General features: G+C 41.0%; 1 protein-coding gene across 5 annotated transcripts in view; it reads left to right on the top strand.

Moving 5' to 3' along the window:
* FRMD3 (FERM domain containing 3) overlaps positions 1-18,697 on the top strand; it is a 283,296-nt gene that overhangs the window by 131,408 nt on the left and 133,191 nt on the right. For 4 of the 5 annotated variants that reach the window (XM_077148531.1, XM_077148530.1, XM_077148529.1 and 1 more), the window contains exon 2: positions 12,345-12,449. In XM_077148531.1, the coding sequence (XP_077004646.1) occupies positions 12,345-12,449 (105 nt within the window). Of the gene's footprint in view, positions 1-11,526; positions 11,893-12,344; positions 12,450-18,697 lie in introns of those variants that run through there. The other variant, XM_077148533.1, reaches the window with a different exon arrangement.

The following is an 18,697-nucleotide window of genomic DNA, read 5'->3' as shown; positions in this document are numbered from 1 at the left end:
CCCAAAGTTTCATCATGTTGTCCTAGAACGTGGAAAGCAGTTAGCTCCTGTGTCTGAGGTAGATTCACTTAAGTGAGTAGTTGAGATAATGTGCATAAGGAACATGCATAGCACAGAGTGCGAGGCTCTAAGGAAGTTCTAAGGAAATGCCTGTGAATCGTCAACCTCAGAATGGAGATGATGTTAGTATCTCAGTGGATCAGCGAGGCTGCAAGGCCCAGGGGTTAGACCTTTCTGTGTAAAAATGCTTTCTAGAGAAAAGACTGGTACAGATCATATATTAGACTAAACATTAAATTAGATTAGAAAAAAAAGACAGACATTGAATGAAGGTATGTTGGAATTCAGGAAGCAATGATTAATAATGACGCTTGCCTCTGAAAGCACTTTACCTAAAATCTTGTCTCAGCTACTAGAGTGGGGAGCTCATTTAAAAATATATTTCTTCCCTTCGAACTTGAAGTAATAAAGAAACATATGTTAATGTTCGCTTTTGAGAATCACAATTTATTTCTCAAATTTTTCCTGTTGAGAAAAAGTAGCAACTTCTATATTCACGTCATCTGAGGTGCTCTGCTGGTTTATTTCTGTTTTAACCATTTTAAAATTTGGATATAATTACCAAGCCAAGCAGACCTGGGTTTAAATATTGACTCTGCCACTTTCCAGCTCTGTTGACCTTGGGCAGGTTAATAGGCCTCTCTGAGTCTTGGCTCTCACAGCATGAGATAAAAAGCACATTGCTGAAATTGTAAAAAGGATTAGAGTTGGAAAATTTTTAAATTCTTGAGAGGCTGGTGCCCTCAGGAATTGGACCTGGCAAGGAAACTGAATCTGGAATCAGCAACAAGAAGAAAAAGTCAGGGAAGGAAGAACTTTCTGAGCCATGGTAGAAATTGCTAAGAAGAAATCAAATATAATTCCCCAAGGCATTGGAATGATTTGTGTGCCAACTGGAAGGGAAATGAGCCCAGACTTGGGCCAAGTTACACACAAGGCTTCGTTTTAGAATGAAAGTCAGGGAACATGGGGGATGTATCAGGAAGTGGAAAAAGAAAAAGAAAAGGGCAAACAATACAGACACCAAGCCACCCTGCCTGCCTGTTCCCCTGTGTCAACACTCTCAGATGACACCATTTATGACTCAGGTAATAGAGCGACCAACTCGTGGCTGTTTTAACCCTTCATGGATTTTACTGTTTCTTTGCCTTTCCTCCTTTGGGTCCTTTATGTTTCCCAGCGTTGATGCTGCCAACTTTCTCTGTGATGATAGCAGTATGTTTCTGTCTTCTCAGACTACTAGGGGCCGAATGCACTTTCGATCTGCAGTTGGGTTTTCCTGTCTACCAGGGGCCTGACGGGGCTAGGCGGCCACTTGCGTCTTGCTTTAGTTTTGTAACTTTCAGGCAAATATTGTTTTTTTATCTTCTGAATGGCAGGCTTTGGCAGTTCTTTTTTTTTTTTACTTTTTTTTTTAATTGTATAGTATACAAAGCAAAGAAAGAAAAAAGCAATGGTTTTCAAAGCACTCTTCAACAAGTGGTTACAGGACAGATCTCAGAGTTTGTCATGGGCTACCATACCATCCTCTCAGGTTTTTCCTTCTAGCTGCCCCAGGATATAGGAGGCTAGAGGGCTTAGATACTTTTTTTTATCATCACAATTGACTTTTTTTCCTTTTTGTGAACAATAACATATACATAAAAAAACTATTTTTTCCAAGCACAGTACCACAATTAGTTGTAGAATATATTTCAGACTTTGACATGGGTTGCGATTTTACAATTTTAGGATTTTACGTCTAGCTGCTCTAAAATACTGGAGACTCAAAGAGATATCAATTTAATGATTCAGCATTCATATTCATTTGTTGAACCCTATCTTTTATGTATAACTCCACCATCACCTTTGATCTTTCCATCCCTCTCTTTATGGGTGTTTGGACTATGGTAATTCTAAATTTTTCATATGGGAAGGGTCTGTTCCTAATACGGGGTAGGGAGATGGAACTATCCTGATGTTCTGGAGAGGCTGGGCTAGGTTTCATGACTTATCTGGACCAGGGACCTATCTGGAGGTTGTAGGTTTCTGGAAAGTTACTCTAGTGCCTGGAGCCCTTGTGGAATCTTATATATTGTCCTAGATGTTCTTTAGGATTGGCTGGAACGGTCCTGGTTGGGGGTTGGCAGGTTATGATAGGTAGCAAGGTCTACCTGAAGCTTGCATAAGAGCAACTTCCAGAGTAGCCTCTCGACTCTATTTGAACTCTCTCTGCCACTGATACTTTCTTAATTACACTTCTTTTCCCCCTTTTGGTCAGGATGTAATTGTTGATCCCACAGTGCCAGGTCTAGATTCATTCCTGGGAGTCATCTCTTACATCACCAGGGAGACTTTCACCCCTGGGTGTCGTGTCTCATGTAGGGAAAAGGGCAATAATTTCACTTGCAGAGTTGGGCTTAGAGAGAGAAAGGCCACGTCTGAGCAACAACAGAGGTGCTCCAGAAGTAACTCTTAGACATGTCTATAGGTAGTCTAAGCTTCTCCACTACGTACATAAGCTTCACAAGAGTAAGCCTCATGATTGAGGGCATGGCCTATTGATTTGGGTATTTGGCAGTTCTTTTTGTTGTTATTTTCTTTTAGGTCACCGCTCGAGTCATCACCCTGCCCTTCCCTCCCCCAACTTATAAATATTTTTTATGTGCAAATATGTGTTTAATGAATCTAGTTTATATTTTCAATGATTGTAGTCATAATCTCCTGATTATTACTATGCAACAGATGTGTTTTCAGAATTGGGTACTTCAGTTTCCCCAAATCTCAGAAACAGCAAATCCATCATTACTTTGAGCTTAAAGGTAAAACGGCCAATTATCTAGAAATTTCTCTTATCTGAAATATTATGTCTCCTGACGATATGAGGTTTTACCCTCAATGTAGCTGAGACTTTTTGAATAACCCAAGTCAAAGCAACTTTTAATTTCTGTTTGAGAACCACAGATTGAACCATGAGAGGTCCCTCTAGTCTTCCTTCTTTACATTTTTTACATTTTTCATTTTCCCACCTTAAACAGTTTTAATATTATTTCTTTCCTTCATGGATTGGCATGATGCAGTTTTCTGAATATATGTCACAACCAAGTATCAATTACCAATTACTGTCTGCAGTGGGAAGGCACAATTAACAAAGCAATATATCACATGCTATTTAAAATCCCAGTATAAAGGCTAATTTCCATCTAAACAGAGATGCTCTGTTTTGGTTAAATTGGGGTACCTACCAGGGCCAAAAGGTGTGAATTTACACACGTATGCTTAAGATTTTTAGCAGAGATATAAACAGAGAAAATATTTTGAGATTGTTTAGCCACAATCTTTCCTAAATTAACAGATGCTTGTTCTTCCCAATAGAAGAACTGTTTAGTCCACCGATTTCTCATTGCTGTTCTTTGTTCATCTGTCTACAAAGGTGAATGGATTCAGGCCCTCAATTCACAAAAGAAACGCAATGTATCTGTTCCTGGAAGACATTCACCTAGCAGCAGACTGGGCATTCATTTTCTATTCAGGGCCTTGAAGTTAGCTGGAATTGCTCTTGGAGTTTCTGTGCATCCAGATGGGAAATGGATTCTTCTTCCCCAGGCAAGAAAATCCATGGAGACTGACAATTCTTCTCTTTCTCAGATATGCATCTGTGCCAGGGAAGGCTGCACCTTCTCTTCCGAAGAGGCTCCTGCAAACAGAGGGTGCTGAGCCAGGAGAGCCCTGGGTGGAATACCTCACACCTTTTCTAAACCAGAAAATAAAGTCTTAGCAGCTCCCACTTCTGTTTGTCCCAAGGGGTTCCTGGGGGCTCAGAGCCAGTCGCAGACTGAACAGTGCTTCGGACTCCTCTGGGCATTGCCTGCTCTCCTCACCCTGCTGGGCCTCCCCCATATCTCTGTTCTGCATGGACCTTTCTGCCACCAGCATATCCTAAGACTTCAGTGGCTGGACAGTTTTAGAGGGCAGCTCAAGACTGTATCCACTGGGGCCTTTTCTTGGCTAGAAAGATGCTCGAGAGCACATCCAAGGAAAATGTGCTTTTCTCTTTCAAGAAACTCTTTTGGAGGCCTCTAGATTGCTTCAAAGTAGGAATTGAGGAAAGCTAGTGTCAGGGAAATATGGGAAGTGGAAAAAGTGGGCCAGGTGTGACAACAGGATGGTGGAAATGTGGGCTGTAGAACCCATGGCCATGGAAACGGGCTGTCAGTACTGAACTGTAGAGAACTTTCATTGGAGTGTCAGCCCACAGCTTCCAGATCCTCCAACTTTTCCAGAGAAACCAGCATCTGGAGAGTATGTGCAGTCTCCCATTTAAAATACAAAAACACTGTGCTGGCTGAATACACTATGCTTGTACATCAATTGTGGACTCAGCTCTTTGGCTTACCAGTTGCAACCTCTATGATGGTGTTTCATGCCTGCATTATCTCCAGGGCCTTGTGGTATTGACTCCTCAGAATGAAAAATTTGGGCTGCAAGGAACAGAAAACCAATGTGTACTTGCTGAAGCAAAGGAATTTGTCGGCATACCTGAATATACATGCTTGGGCTGGGCTTCAGGATTGGCATACTGGAGGTCCAGACTCCATTTCTCTGTGAATATTTTGGCTCTGTCCTTGATTGGCTTCGTCCTCAGGCTGGGTTGAAGATGGCTGCAGCAGTTCCAGGCCTCTTGCTTCTGTATGACAGCTTCCAGAGGGAAGAGAGGGTATTTTTCTGGAGCTCTTTCAGGAGAGTGAACAAAAACCATTCCAGAACACTAGAAAATCGCTCTACAGATCTTACTGGCTAGACTGGGTCATGTGTCCTTTCCTGAACCCATCAGATCAGAGCGGTGGGATTACCTTTCTACCAACCACGCTTGGGACCTGAAAAAACGGGTGGGTCAGAGTTTTCTGAGGTTCATGGACTCTGCTGTGCTTATGTGTGTGGGTACACATGTGTACACCTGATCAAAATCTGGGTTCTGTGAGGAAAGACAAAGGGATGTATGGATACTGTGCAGTCAGCCAGTGGCATCTACTACAATGTGTTTTGATATTTTTAAAAATCACTCTTCCCAGTCATGATGGTGTGGTTAAGTAATTCATGGCTCCTTCTTGCAAGTGTCCACATTTTAGTAACTTTAGAACTTGGTATTGCTTCCTCTTTCCTTGCTCTCCTCTATCGCCACAAAGAGAATGGGTGCTCATCGGCAAGTTCAGTTCCTATAACACCTTGGATCTGGACCTAACAGACCTATAAACAAGCCTTCCATTTCTGAGTTCATTTTCCTATTCTGTCAAATGAGGAGAATGTTAACTACCTCAGTGAGTTTTTGGGAGATTAAATGCAAAGCATGTAAGGCAGTTCTTGGCCTACAGTAAGTGTTCATTAAATGGTAATTATCATTATTATGTTTGTGCCTTCATTTATGGAGGTAGCTATTCAAATTCTACATCTTGGTTTACTGCAGTACATTAGCTATTTTTGGGTCGGTGCTATTTTCCTTACTTAACTGGCATCTAAAAGGTAGTGACATCTCTTATCATTGAAGACAAGCAATTGCTGACTTAGGCAATTGATTTTTCTTGCTCTTTTCCTTTGAACACAAAGTTATTGCTGTTTTCACTTTGACACTGAACGAGGGAGTTGAAGTAAATACATTGTCAGTGATTGGCAGCCAGAGGATTCCAATGAAATAATGGAGTTCTTTCTCTCTGCTCACTTTTTTCCCCACAGAGGCCGATTCTGGGAGATGAGTACTATTCTTTTCAATTTCCTTGTATCCAAAAGGATCTATGAAATTGTTGATAAAGTCTTATTCTTAATGTTATTATTAATGATGCCTTACACTGGTACAACACTTTACAGTTTGCAAAAAGCTTTCACATTTTACACAGCACAGGGCTTTATGATCTGCGAGATTATAAATTGTGTTTCTCCTGCTCACTTTTATCTCTAATCCTTATCTCTATGCCTGGTACATAATATGTGTTAAGACTGAGCCTCAGAATAACCCCATGCTGGGTAGATATGTAAGTTATTATCATTAGTCCCCTTTTAGAAGAAGAAACTAAATCTTTGAGGGATTTCATGACTTGCTTAAGGTCATCCAGCTGGTAAGTGGTGGAGACAAGACTAGAACTTAGTGGTCCGTTCTGTTTTCTAATATATATTTTGGGGTCAGAGGGAAGAGGGGAAATTTTCAGAAAAGTGAGCTAGTTTGTGATTTAAAAAGAGTAGGTTCTTTGGGCTATAAAGAAGTAAATCAAAGCCCATCTTTGAGGGAAAGACAAGCTATCCAGTCATTTATGTATGGTGGGATCTGCTCCTGAACTCAGTCCACTCAGCAGCCTGCAGAGAGCAGAAGAGACCACAGGCATCAGAAGAAAAAAAAAAATCATGTATTCCTTGTAGCAATAATACAACTTCCTTTCGCTGAGCAGCTACTATGTGTCAAATGAGATTTTCCACCCTGTCTTGATACCCATGGTAGTTGCTAAAAAAAGTATAATTAGTTCATAAATGAGGCAATAAAGTAATGTTCCTTTCGTTTTGTCACGATGAATCCCAAAGTATTGCCCCTTGATCAGAATTTTTTAGAAAAGTTAATTGATTTAACCGGCAGCAGTTCCATGGAGAGCAGAGGCTCCCCACTCCACAGGTATGCGTTTCTCTCTCTGAATAGATGCCTGCTGGCCTGCTGGCCCCTTCAGCCCTGGGATGGGATGAAGGGCCCCCCTGCTGGCTGTCATGGTGCTAGAGAGCTAAGTCCTTTCACTCTCCACCACCTTCCCTAATGAGAAATGTAGGTAGTTTATACAAAGCCTTTTGCAATGACACTTGGTTGACTATGTTAGTGAGTCTTTAACCCTCTGAGAGAATTCATCTATTGAAACATTCAGAATGATTCTAGGTGTCCTGGTCATATGGGAGAGGACACCGAGAATGTGGGATTGTGCTGATTTGAAAGGATGTATGCCCCCTAGAAAAGCTATGTTTTAATCAAAATCCCATTTCATAAAGGTAGAATAATCCCTATTTAATACTATATGTTTGAAACTGTAATCAGATCATCTCCCTGAATGATGTGATTTAGTCAAGAGTGGCTGTTAAACTGGATTAGGTGATGACATGTCTCCACCCATTTGGTGGGTCTTGATTGGTTTATTGGAGTCTTATAAAAGAGGAAATATTTTGGAGAATGGGAGATTCAGAGAGAGCAGAGAATACTGCAGTACCACAAAGCAGAGAGTTCACGAGCCAGGGACCTTTGGAGATTAAGAAGGAAAATGCCTCCCAGGGAGCTTCAAGAAACCAGAAGCCAGGAGAGAAAGCTAGCAGATGATGCTGTGCTCGCCATGTACTCTTCCAGCTAAGAGAGAAACCCTGACTTTGTTCACCATATGCCTTCTCACTTGAGAGAGAGACCCTGAACTTCATCGGCCTTCTTGAATCAAGGTATCTTTCCCTGGATGCCTGTGATTGGACATTTCTATAGACTTGTTTTGATTGGGACATTTTCTTGGCCTTAGAACTATAAACTAGCAATTTATTAAATTCCTCTTTGTAAAAAGCCATCCCATCTCTGGTATATTGCATTCTGCCAGCTAGCAAACTAGAACAGGGATGACTTCAGGAAGCTCAGGGAGCCACACCCCCACAAAATACTCTGAAGAACAGGGAAAGAAGAGGAGAGGGACTCAGCGTTATTTATGCTTTGAAGCTCCTGTAGTGAAGAAATCCCAAAAAAAGAAACCCCAAGCATGGTGGCATGGTTTAGATCAGAGAGTCTCAAACTCTCTGGTGAAAGACCGGTTCTGGAATTTGTTCCCCCAATTTATTTTAGACCAATATTTGTAAAACAACAACAACAACATAATACAAACAAATTTCTCTTAATTTTGCACTTAGGCTAGTTGGGAACCAGGAACGAGCAGTTCACCTTCTGGCACAGTCCGCAGGCCTCACCTTGACTGGCACTGGTTTAGATGTTTATGCTCAATACATCAATGGTTTTGAACTTACTAAAAAAATTGCAATTCTGTTCATGATATTTTTCAACACTAATTATAAAAGATACGAGTTCACCGTGCACCACAGGTGGTGAGGAGCACTATTGGGACACTAGTTTCAGTGTTTTCCTCATTTAGAGACAACGTCAAAAGTCTATACTTAAGGCATTTTCTTGAGGCACAACCCTAAACGTCGGTTGACCCCACACAGGCCCCACTTTTTCACATGTAGAGAACACTGTTGCGATTAATAAAACAGAGTTTACTTAACAGCTTGAGTTTATTAGCTGTTTGATTCTACCACCTCACACACACACACTCAATTGGTATTGAAAGTACAACTATTATGTGGGAGAATCAACAAAATTTCAACATAAAATTTATATTTGAAATATTTAATAACTACTTCTCCACATGGATTGACTAAATCCATGGCATTTGAGAAATCTCCAATCCATGTATTTTGCTGTCTTGCCCAAGGCTCACTGTTAGTTTTGTTCAGTCTAGAAGGGTTGTGGGAAACTCTTCCTTTTGTTCCCAGACCCCATGTTTTCTATGAGAGAAAAGCAATTGCTCATTGTTTTGGTTGTTAACTGCTGGAATGCCATATACCAGAACTGGGATGGCTTCTAAAAAGGGGAATTTAATAAGTTACAAGCCTACAGTTCTAAGCCTATAAAAATGTCCAAACTAAGGCATCCAGGTAAAGATGCCTTAATTTAAGGAAGGCTGATAGGTCAGGAAAACCTCTGTCAACTGGATGGTCATGTGGCTGGCATCTGCTCATCCCTTACTCCTGGGCTCCGTTGCTTTCAGCCTCTGTTCCTGTGGGAGTTCCTCACTTTGCTTCTCTGGGGCTGGCTTTTATTTCTTGGGTTCCTCTGGCTCTCTCCAGGTTTCACTTTACTTAACATCTCATGGTGACGTCTGGTGGGCTCCAAGCATCTCCAGAAATCCATGTCTGTTCTTCAACAGAAGCAACTGTTCTCCAAGCAGCTACATCTTCTCTCTCTGTTAGCTCTGAGGCGTCTGTCATTTTTGTAGGCTCTGTATGCTCTGAGATCTCTCCAATATGTTTCTTTTAAAGGACTTCAGTAAAGTAATCAAGACCCATCCAGAATGGGTGGAGTCACATCTCCATCTAGTCAAAAGATCACACCCACAATTGGATGTGTCACATCTCTGTGGATATAATCTAATCAAAAATATCCAACCTACAATATTGAATGAGGATTAAAAGAAAAGGCTGCCTCCACAAGATTGTATTGGGATTAAAACATTTTTATGTTATATACTTAAAACATATTTTGTTAAGTATTATGTGGTACATAGTACTTTCAAACTGGCATGCTCATTTATTCACTCTTGAACAACTAGTGTGCCAGGCATGGGACAGGCTGCAGCAGGGAGTGGCTTCTACCCTCAGAAATCTCAGAAGGAAGGGGGTGGAAGGTTCTGGTAAGCTCACCAGATTTCCAGGAGTAAAGGTAGGGGGCGGGGAACAGAACCACTGCTCATATTCATATGCCCTCCCCTGAAGTGAGGTGTATGGGGTAGGCAACTGGACTTCTGCCCTACATGCACATGATCTCTGGATGAACTTTTCCAATACTTGGTATTGGACTTGCGTGGTTTTTAATTTTAGTGTAAGAACTGACTGGGCCTATGATATATAAAAGACAATGGTAGGAAATCAAGATGGCAGAAGATTATCACCCAGATTTCCAGTCAGAGGTGGAACAGAGCAGAATATGGGAGCTGTAACCTGTCTTCCTTGCCATGAGACATGGAGTATCTCAGGATGAAGAGAACGGCTAGAGTAACAGCTTCTGGCAAAGGTACTGGCAGCTTGTGTACTTGAGGTTGAAAAGGACTTTTGGTTTTTTATCTAAATTGAGGACTAGACAACTTTCAAGGAAAAATGGCCTTTTTTTCTCTCTCTAGTGACTTCTGGAATCAGATGAAAAGTTTTGTACTTTTCCAATGTTGGGAAAATTCTAGATTAGTACCTCACAAACTTTAATGTGCCTGTGAATCACCTGGGGAGGACTCTTGCTAAAATGCAGATTTGATTCAGTAGGTCTGGGGCCATGTCTGAGATTCTGTGTTTCTAACAAATGCCCTCTCAGGGGCTGCTGAGGTTGCATTGCTGGCTTGAGGACTATAGTTTGAGTAACAAAAATCTTGTGACCTGTCATCATAGAATTAACTGGCTTGCTTTTAAAGAAGGCAGTGATCTCCATTTCAGCCATGTTTTGCCCACTCCAATAACTGCATTCTCTGCAATGTCATTTTCTTCTAAGTGTCTTAGATAGGCTCCTTAGACTAAGGAGATGTTGCCAGAGGGTATATGTTGATTGCTGTGTTTAATCATTTAAAAATCTTTGTTGTGTTTTTGAGAAAATCTTTGAGTCAAAATGACAACAGTAGCTGTCCTATGCTATCAATATCTGCTCAATCCTATATCATTATAATGTTTTGCCTTGACACATAATTCATATACCTCGTATATTGGTAGTGGTAGTTCATCATAGTAAATCCTAATAGGGAGAACTTTGTAATCCACCCATAATATGATGATTTCATGTGTTGAATTCAGTGTTTTGATCATGCAGCAGCCTTTTGAAGATGAGTGGATTATACAGAAAATCTGCAAAAGGAACTAAATCCACTGATTACATTCTGGGTTTTGGATTCTGTTGTCATAAGGAATGGCTTGTCATTTGAGCCACCTGCTTAAAAACAATTACAAGAATTTCAAAACAAATTTCATTTTGATGGTTTGTCCCTTTTGAGCTCGATCTGATGGTTTCTTTTAGAAAGGAAGTAAAGGCTCAAATTCATTCAAAATTAAACTTGGAAGTGATTTCTGGGAAATTGAGGCTTCATGTCACAACATGTGCTTACAAACACAGTCCTCGTTCAATGCAGTGCATCTCAGGGCAGCAAGCGGCTTTTTTCTTTCAACTTCCTGAGCTGACAGTAGTAGTTTTTAATGAAAAGATAATCAGCCTGTGTCTTCCAAAATGACTTTTAATGGATGGGAAGAGTACATCATGTAAAGTCTCCAATTTCTTCATTTATTTTATAGGTCACATTTCATCCCTAAAACATTCCCTGGGCCTGTCAGCAACTTTGATTGAAGCAGTTATTAATCTTATCAGATATCCTGATGTGGCTTGGGAGTGTCTTTGCTATTAAGAGAGTTTTGTTGTAATGGTATTTCTCTTAATCAGATTTGGTATACCTGTCTGTCACTTAGAGTTTTAGAAGCAGAAGTAATCTGGCCACCTGGAAAATAGAGTAACCATCTCATTTTGCCAAAGTGAAAATAGGGAGCTTGTCCAAAACCACATAGACCTGCCTTTAAATCCCAGTTCTGGGCTCTCCCCAGTCTCCCACAGTGTTTTTCTGCCTGGATTTTCACACAATGCCTTTCTGCATGGATTCTCCCACAATGCCTTTCTGCATGGATTCTCCCACAATGCTTTTCTGCATTGACTTATTGATGTAATATGGTGGCTCTGAGATCTGAGGAAGATTTTCTACTGTTCCTGATGGGGAACCAGGATGTTCAGATAGAATTCATTGCCTTGCCACACCAATCAGACTTTGCCTTCTATTAGAGTAGTCATGGACAACAAAGTGTAGTATTAGGAGCTTAGATTCTAGAACTAGATGTCCTTGCTCAAATCCTGTCTTAATCCTCATAAGTCGTGTGGTTTTGGCAAAGTCATGTAACCTCAGTTTCCTCACATGTAAAACTGGTATCTTCCTCATAGGATCATTGTGAGGACTGAATGTATTATTTCCTACAAAATGATCAGAACAAGCAACCTGGCAGATTGTATGTATTATATGAGGGTTTGCTACAAATATTAGGGCACTGTTTTGCAAACTGTCGGTCTTGATTAGTTAATAAGTGTGAAATTGGTGTTGAGTTATGAATAGCATTTTGAGAAACCAAATGGCATGTAACAGAAGAAAATGAAACATATTAGAGTGCATTGCAGCTATGCAAATTATTGTTTTATGTTTCTTTGGTTCCTTTTCTGTTGTTCCTTTGACTTCAAGTGTGTGTGTGTGTGTGTGTGTGAGTGTGTGTGTGATGGATCACAATGTAAAATGTACTTCTCTCTGTAGATTGTGGTTAAAAGAGTTTCAAAGCCCCTGCTCCGAGGACTGCAGCGAGCAAATCCGTTTTTCTAAGCATTTACCCATTGGGATGAATGAGGCACGTTTTAGACATGAATGCATAACGTGAACTCTGGCTGAGACTTAAATGTACTTCCTTTGCAGAGGGACACCAAAGGGCAGTTTCTCATTGACCACATATGCAACTACTACAGCTTGCTGGAGAAGGACTACTTTGGCATTCGCTACGTGGACTCAGAGAAGCAGCGGGTAAGATCTGACTTCCATTTTTGGGATAGAAGCCCTGTCTGGGGGGCGCTCTATGAGTTCTTCTCAGAGTCCCCACCATGTACTCATATTTTCATTGATTACTGATCCCCTCTTTCTTCACATGAACCTTACTGGCCCAGTGGATGTGTGAGCGGAGGGGTGCTAGCTCCATCTCCACTGGACTGGGTGTGGAAGAGATGGGACAATTTACCATCAGGCCTTTTCCAGAAAGCCACTCCCATCTGGTTGGAAGACAGGGAATGATTCTGTACCTTTTGAATCCAGCGTTTTCCAGAGCTTCTCAAACAGTGCTTACATAAAATCTCATCATGGAGAAAAGTGTCCCCCTTCTTCCCAACCCCATATAAAAAGCTATTGGTATATAAAGGGTTAAGTCACTTTGGAAGCTGCTGACTGAATTTGACAGCAAATTCAGTTGTGATCCTACTCCTGGACTCACCTACCCTTTCTGCTATCTGCTCTGTGCGTGGGAGTGAGCTGGAGAGTCTTACCCTTTGAGCTGGTGTACCAGCCTGAGTGTGTTCACACACATGCTGGATTGACCACAATATCTGCAAGTCCCTCACATCCAAAAGTCCCCTGGGAATCTCCATTCTTATTCCTGCAACCCTGCGTACCAACCATGGATACCAACTATGGGCTAGGATGCCAGGAACTTCTTTGGTCTTTGATTCTCACCTAGTTGCACTGTCAAGCAGAGCATTGTATGAAAGGATCAGTTGGAGTGACGAAAGATGGGAGGGCAGCTCTTTTCTTCTTTAATTTGCTCTCATCTTCACTAGTGTCCCTGGTCCTCTTTCTGCCCCCTCATTTCTCCCTACAATCTGTTTGACTCTTAATTTAGAATTCCTCAACCCCTTGCCATGTGGAGATGGTCACAGTGGGGATTTTTGTAAAAGAGGAAGATATTTAAGGAATAGACTAGATTTTTGTTTTTTTGGAGGGTCCAGGAATTGAACCTAGGTCTCCCACGTGGAAGGCAAGCATTCTACCACTGAACCACCTGTGTATCCTCCCAATGAGATTATCTTTTGCAACAGAGAATCTCACTTAGCTCTTGGTATCCTATAGGACCAAACTCCTATGAAGGGGTAAAACAGTGTGTCTTAGAGGAGGGAGCTTTTGGTTTCTAGTAGCTCTTGAAGAAGCCCTTTCTCTCAGCGAGAGGAAAGCAGCAGGAAAGTGGTGAGGATTTAACCTGATGCAACGACAGGAAGGGGCTTTGTGTGATTGCTCTTTACTGCTGATCAGCAGTGGTTTGCAGCTCTGACCCTGCATCCACATCACCTTAGGTGCTTGCTGAAAAAATAATTGGTGTGGTCCCTCTTTCAGACCTCCTGAATCAGAATCTCTGAGGCTGGAGCCCAAGAACGTGTTATTGTAAAGACATCTCTATTCTAATTTTGATGCAGCCCTCCCAGCTTTGGTCTTGTGATAAGTGTTGGGGATCACAACATAAAGACATTCATAGACAGAACTTCTTAGGTCCTATGAAGATACTGTCTGGAGAGAGAAAATGACTCAAGGAGGTTGTTGCTGCCCAAGATCCCACCATTAATAAGTGATGAAATGAGCACTTGAGCTCAGGATTGTGGGTCACAGTCACGATGGGCCAAACAGAGTCTCTGGCCTGTCTGCCCACTACTGAGAACAGATTATTTCTGTGCAAAATTCCATTCTGAATTCCAGAAGACCAACCTGTCAAAATAATACTAGCTATCTTTAGTTGAACATCTACCAAGTTCCTCTTGATTTCTAATCTTCATAAAATCCCTGCAGGGAAAGAGGAAACTGAGATGAAGAAGGGTCAGTGACTCATCTGAGGCCTCATGGTTAGTAATTGTTGGAAGTAGGGTTTGAGCCCACATTCTTTCCACAGTATTGTTCTGTTTCCCCAGTGAAAGCTTGAAACTTAGCCTAGATCAGGGGTCTGGAAACTTTTTTTTAATAATTTTTTATTAATTAAAAAGAAATTACAAAAAAGAAACGCAAACATCTGTAATATATGCTCATTCCATTCTACATATATAATCAGTAATTCACAATACCATCACATAATTGTATATTCATCACATGATAGTTTCTTAGAACATTTGCATCAATTCAGAAAAAGAAATAAAAAGACAACAGAAAAATAAAACGAAAACAGAAAAAAAAATTATACATACCATACCCCTTACCCCTCCCTTTCACTGATCACTAGCATTTCAAACTGAATTTATTTAAACATTTGTTCCCCCTATTATTTATTTTTGTTCCATATGTTCTACTCATCTGTTGACAAGGTAGATAAAAGGAGCATCAGACACAAGGTTTTCACAATCACACAGTCACTTTGTGAAAGCTATATCATTATACAATCATCATCAAGAAACATGGTTACTGGAACACAGCTCTATATTTTCAGGCAGTTCCCTCCAGCCTCTCCATTACATCTTGACTAACAAGGTGATATCTATTTAATGTGTAAGAATAACCTCCAGGATAATCTCTCGACTCTGTTTGGAATCTCTCAGCCATTGAGACTTTATTTTGTCTCATTTCACTGTTCCCCCTTTTGGTCGAGAAGTTTTTCTCAATCCCTTTATGCTGGGTCTCAGCTCATTCTAGAGTTTTTCTCAATCCCTCAGTGCTGAGTCTCAGCTCATTCTAAGATTTCTCTCCCACGTTGCCAGGAAGGTTCACACCCCTGGGAGTCATGTCCCACGTAGACAGGGGGAGAGTGGTGAGTTTACTTGTTGTATTGACTGGAGACAGAGGCCACATCTGAGCAACAAAAGAGATTCTCTTGGGAATGACCTAATTTTAAGAAGGCTTGACCTATCCTTTGTGGGGTTAAGTTTCATGTGAACAAACCCCAAGACTGGGGGCTCAGCCTATAGCTTTGGTTGTCTGCACTGCTTGGGAGAATATCAATAATTCATCCTGGGGAGGTAGAATTCTCCCCCATTCTCACCATTGCCTGAAGGGGACTTTGCGAATATTTTCCCACTCACTGATCCAATCACTCTGGGATTCATCGGGGCATCACTCTGGACAAACCAGTAAAATCTAATGTCCTACCCAAGGTTCCATGTACTTATGTTGTTCAACCAACTATCTACATAAGTTATATTAGGAGATGCACTAGTCAAAATATAAATTTTGTACCAAATAAACATTTTTTGATTTAGTCTCACACATAAGTTGAAATTTTAAAATATTAATTACCATCTATTTTCAGCACCCTGCAGTAATGACATTCCTTTGTTCTTCCTCATGCAAAAACATTTTAAAATTTGTGCATTTAGTCATTATCATTATACACTCTTGACATTCCTAGATTATACCATCTCAATCTTTATCGTCTATCTTTCTTTGTGATTTCATTTATGCTCCCAGCCCTCCTCCCTCTATCATTCTCACATTCAGCTTCATTCAGTGTTTTAACATAATTGTATTACAGTTAGGTAGTGTTGTGCGGTCTATTTCTGAGTTTTTATATTCAGTCCTGTTGCACAATCTGTATCCCTTCAGCTCCAGTTGTCCAATATCTTACCCTATTTCTATGTCCTGATGGTCTCTGTTACCAACGAAATATTGCAAGTTTATTCACTAATGTCAGTTCATGTCAGTGAGCCCATACAGTATTTGTCCTTTTGTTTTTGGCTAATCTCACTCAGCATAATGTCCTTAAGGTCCATCCATGTTGTTACAAACTTCATAACTTTATTCTGTCTTACAGCTGCATAATATTCCATCATATGTATATGCCACAGTTTGTTTAGCCACCCATACATTGATAGACATTTTGGCTGTTTCCATCTCTTGGTAATTGTAAATAATGCTGCTATAAACATTGGTGTGCAAATGTCTGTTTGTGTCCTTGCTCTCATGTCCTTTGAGTAGAGACAGCATATAGTTGGGTCTTGTTTTTTAATCCATCCTGCCAGTCTATGTCTTTTGATTGGGGAGTTTAATCCATTAACAATTAGTGTTATTACTGCACGGGTAGTACTTTCTTCTACTGTTTTGCCTTCTGGATTTTATATGTCATATCTAATTTTCCTTCTTTTTACCTTTACTCATAGTCTTCCTTTCTACACTCTTCTCTACTCTTCTCTCTTCTGTCTTTTCGTATCTGTCTCTAGTGCTCCCTTTAGTATTTCTTTCAGAGCTGGTCTCTTGGTCACAAATTCTGTGATTTTTTGTCTGAAAATATTTTAATTTCCCCTCATTTTTGAAGGACAATTTTGTTAGATATAGAATTTTTGGTTGGCAGTTTGTCTCTTTTAATAATTTAAATATATCACCTGACTGTCTTCTCACCTCCATTGTTTCTGCTGAGAGATCTATGCATAGTCTTATTGGGCTTCCCTTTGCTTTTCTCTTGCTGCTTTCAAAATTCTCTCTTTCTCTTTAACCTCTGACATTCTGATTAGTAAATGTCTTGGAGTACATCTATTTGGATCTGTTCTCTTTGGGGTACGCTGCACTTCTTGGATCTGTAATTTTAGGTCTTTCGTAAGAGTTGGGAAATTTTCAGTGATAATTTCCTCCATTAGTTTTTCTCCTCCTTTTCCCTTCTCTTCTCCTTCTGGGACACCCACAACATGTATACTTGTGTGCTTCATATTGTCTTTCAGTTCCCTGAGTCCCTGCTCATATTTTTCCATTTTTTCCCCCTATATTTTCTTTTTCTTGCCGGATTTCAGATGTTCCATCCTCCAGTTCAGAAATTCTATGTTCTGTCTCTCGAAATCTACCATTGTAGGTTTCCATTGTTTTTTTTTATCTCTTCTACTGTGCCTTTCATTCCCATAAGTTCTGTGATTTGTTTTTTCTGACTTTTGATTTCTTTTTTTTGTTCATTCCTTACCTTCTTTATATCCTCCCTCAATTCATTGATTTGGTTTTTCATGAGGTTTTCCATGTCTGTTCATATATTCTGAATTAAATGTTTCAGCTCCTGTATCTCATTTGGATTTTTGGTTTGTTCCTTTGACTGGGCCATATCTTCAATTTTCCTAGTGTGATTTATTATTTTTTGCTGGCATCTAGGCATTTAATTACCTTAATCAGTTTATTCTGGAGATTGCTTTCACTTCTTTTACCTAGGGTTTTCTTGCTGGATGACTTTGTTGTCTATCTGTTCTTTGACATTCAGTTCAGCTTTATCTGGACCTCTAGCTTAAGTTTTGTTTAACAGAGAATTTTTCAGTTCTTGTTTTCTTGTTTCTTGCCCTGCTTATATGGTGCCTTTCCCCCCCCACACTTAGGAGGGTCTACTTAGATATTATAGACCCCAGCCGGATTTTCCCAGACCAAACTGGCCTCCTATCAGGAGGAAAGTGTCACCCACGTCAGTTTTCCCCAACGGTGAGACCCAGCAGGTTGAAAGACTTTCCTGTGAAGTCTCTGGACTCTGTTTTTCTTATCCTGCCCAGTATTTGGTGCTTGTCTGCCTGCAGGTCCCACCAGCATAAGGTGATGCGGTATCTTTAACTTTAGCTGGAGGCATGGTGGAGACAGAGGAGAGGCTGTAGGCTGGTTTCAATGGCTTCAAATTACCAAGCCCTGGTGTCTGAATTCCTTCAGAGAGGGATTTCACCTGAGTTGGGCTTCACCCCCTCCCCTGGGGAAGGCACAGTCTCCAGACAAGCCCTCAAATGAGTTTGTTTCTGCCTATGCCTGGGGCAGTTGCAGCCTGAGGAGCCCTGCCACCTATCCAAAGGCAGTCAAGTCTTTGTAGAAACACAGCCACAAAAACCTCTGTTTCCTTCTTTTTTTCCCCCTTTTTCCGTCAGCCCTGCCCCCTTGGCTATGGGGCAAAAATGAGCGACCTCTGCTTTGACCAGGTTCACCTGAGCTGGGGGCCTATTTTTAGTGTCAGAATTTGTTAATTAATTCCACAATTGGCGTTTGGTTGGGCTCAGCCCCTGCTGCTGGTAAAGTCCCTTTCTTTTCCCCTCTGGGAAGCAGTGTGGGGGGGAGGGGTGCTGGCTGCCATGGCTTGGGGAACTCACGGTTCTAGGGGGGCTCACAGCTGGTCCAGCTGGTCCAGATTGGGGTACACTGTGTGTTCAGTCACTGACGTGGCCCCAGGAGCTGTTCTGTACTGTGTCTGGTTATTTAGTAGTTGTTCTGGAGGACAAACTAAAATGCGCACATTGTTAAGATGCCATCTTGGCCCAGAAGTTGCTGTTACCTCAGGGGTCTGCGAACTTTTGTAAAGTACCAGATATGAA

Source organism: Tamandua tetradactyla, chromosome 2 (genome assembly GCF_023851605.1).
Source record: "Tamandua tetradactyla isolate mTamTet1 chromosome 2, mTamTet1.pri, whole genome shotgun sequence".
Lineage (NCBI taxonomy): Eukaryota > Metazoa > Chordata > Mammalia > Pilosa > Myrmecophagidae > Tamandua > Tamandua tetradactyla.
Note: the sequence above shows the minus strand (reverse complement) of the source record. Positions and strands in the feature narration are given on the sequence as shown.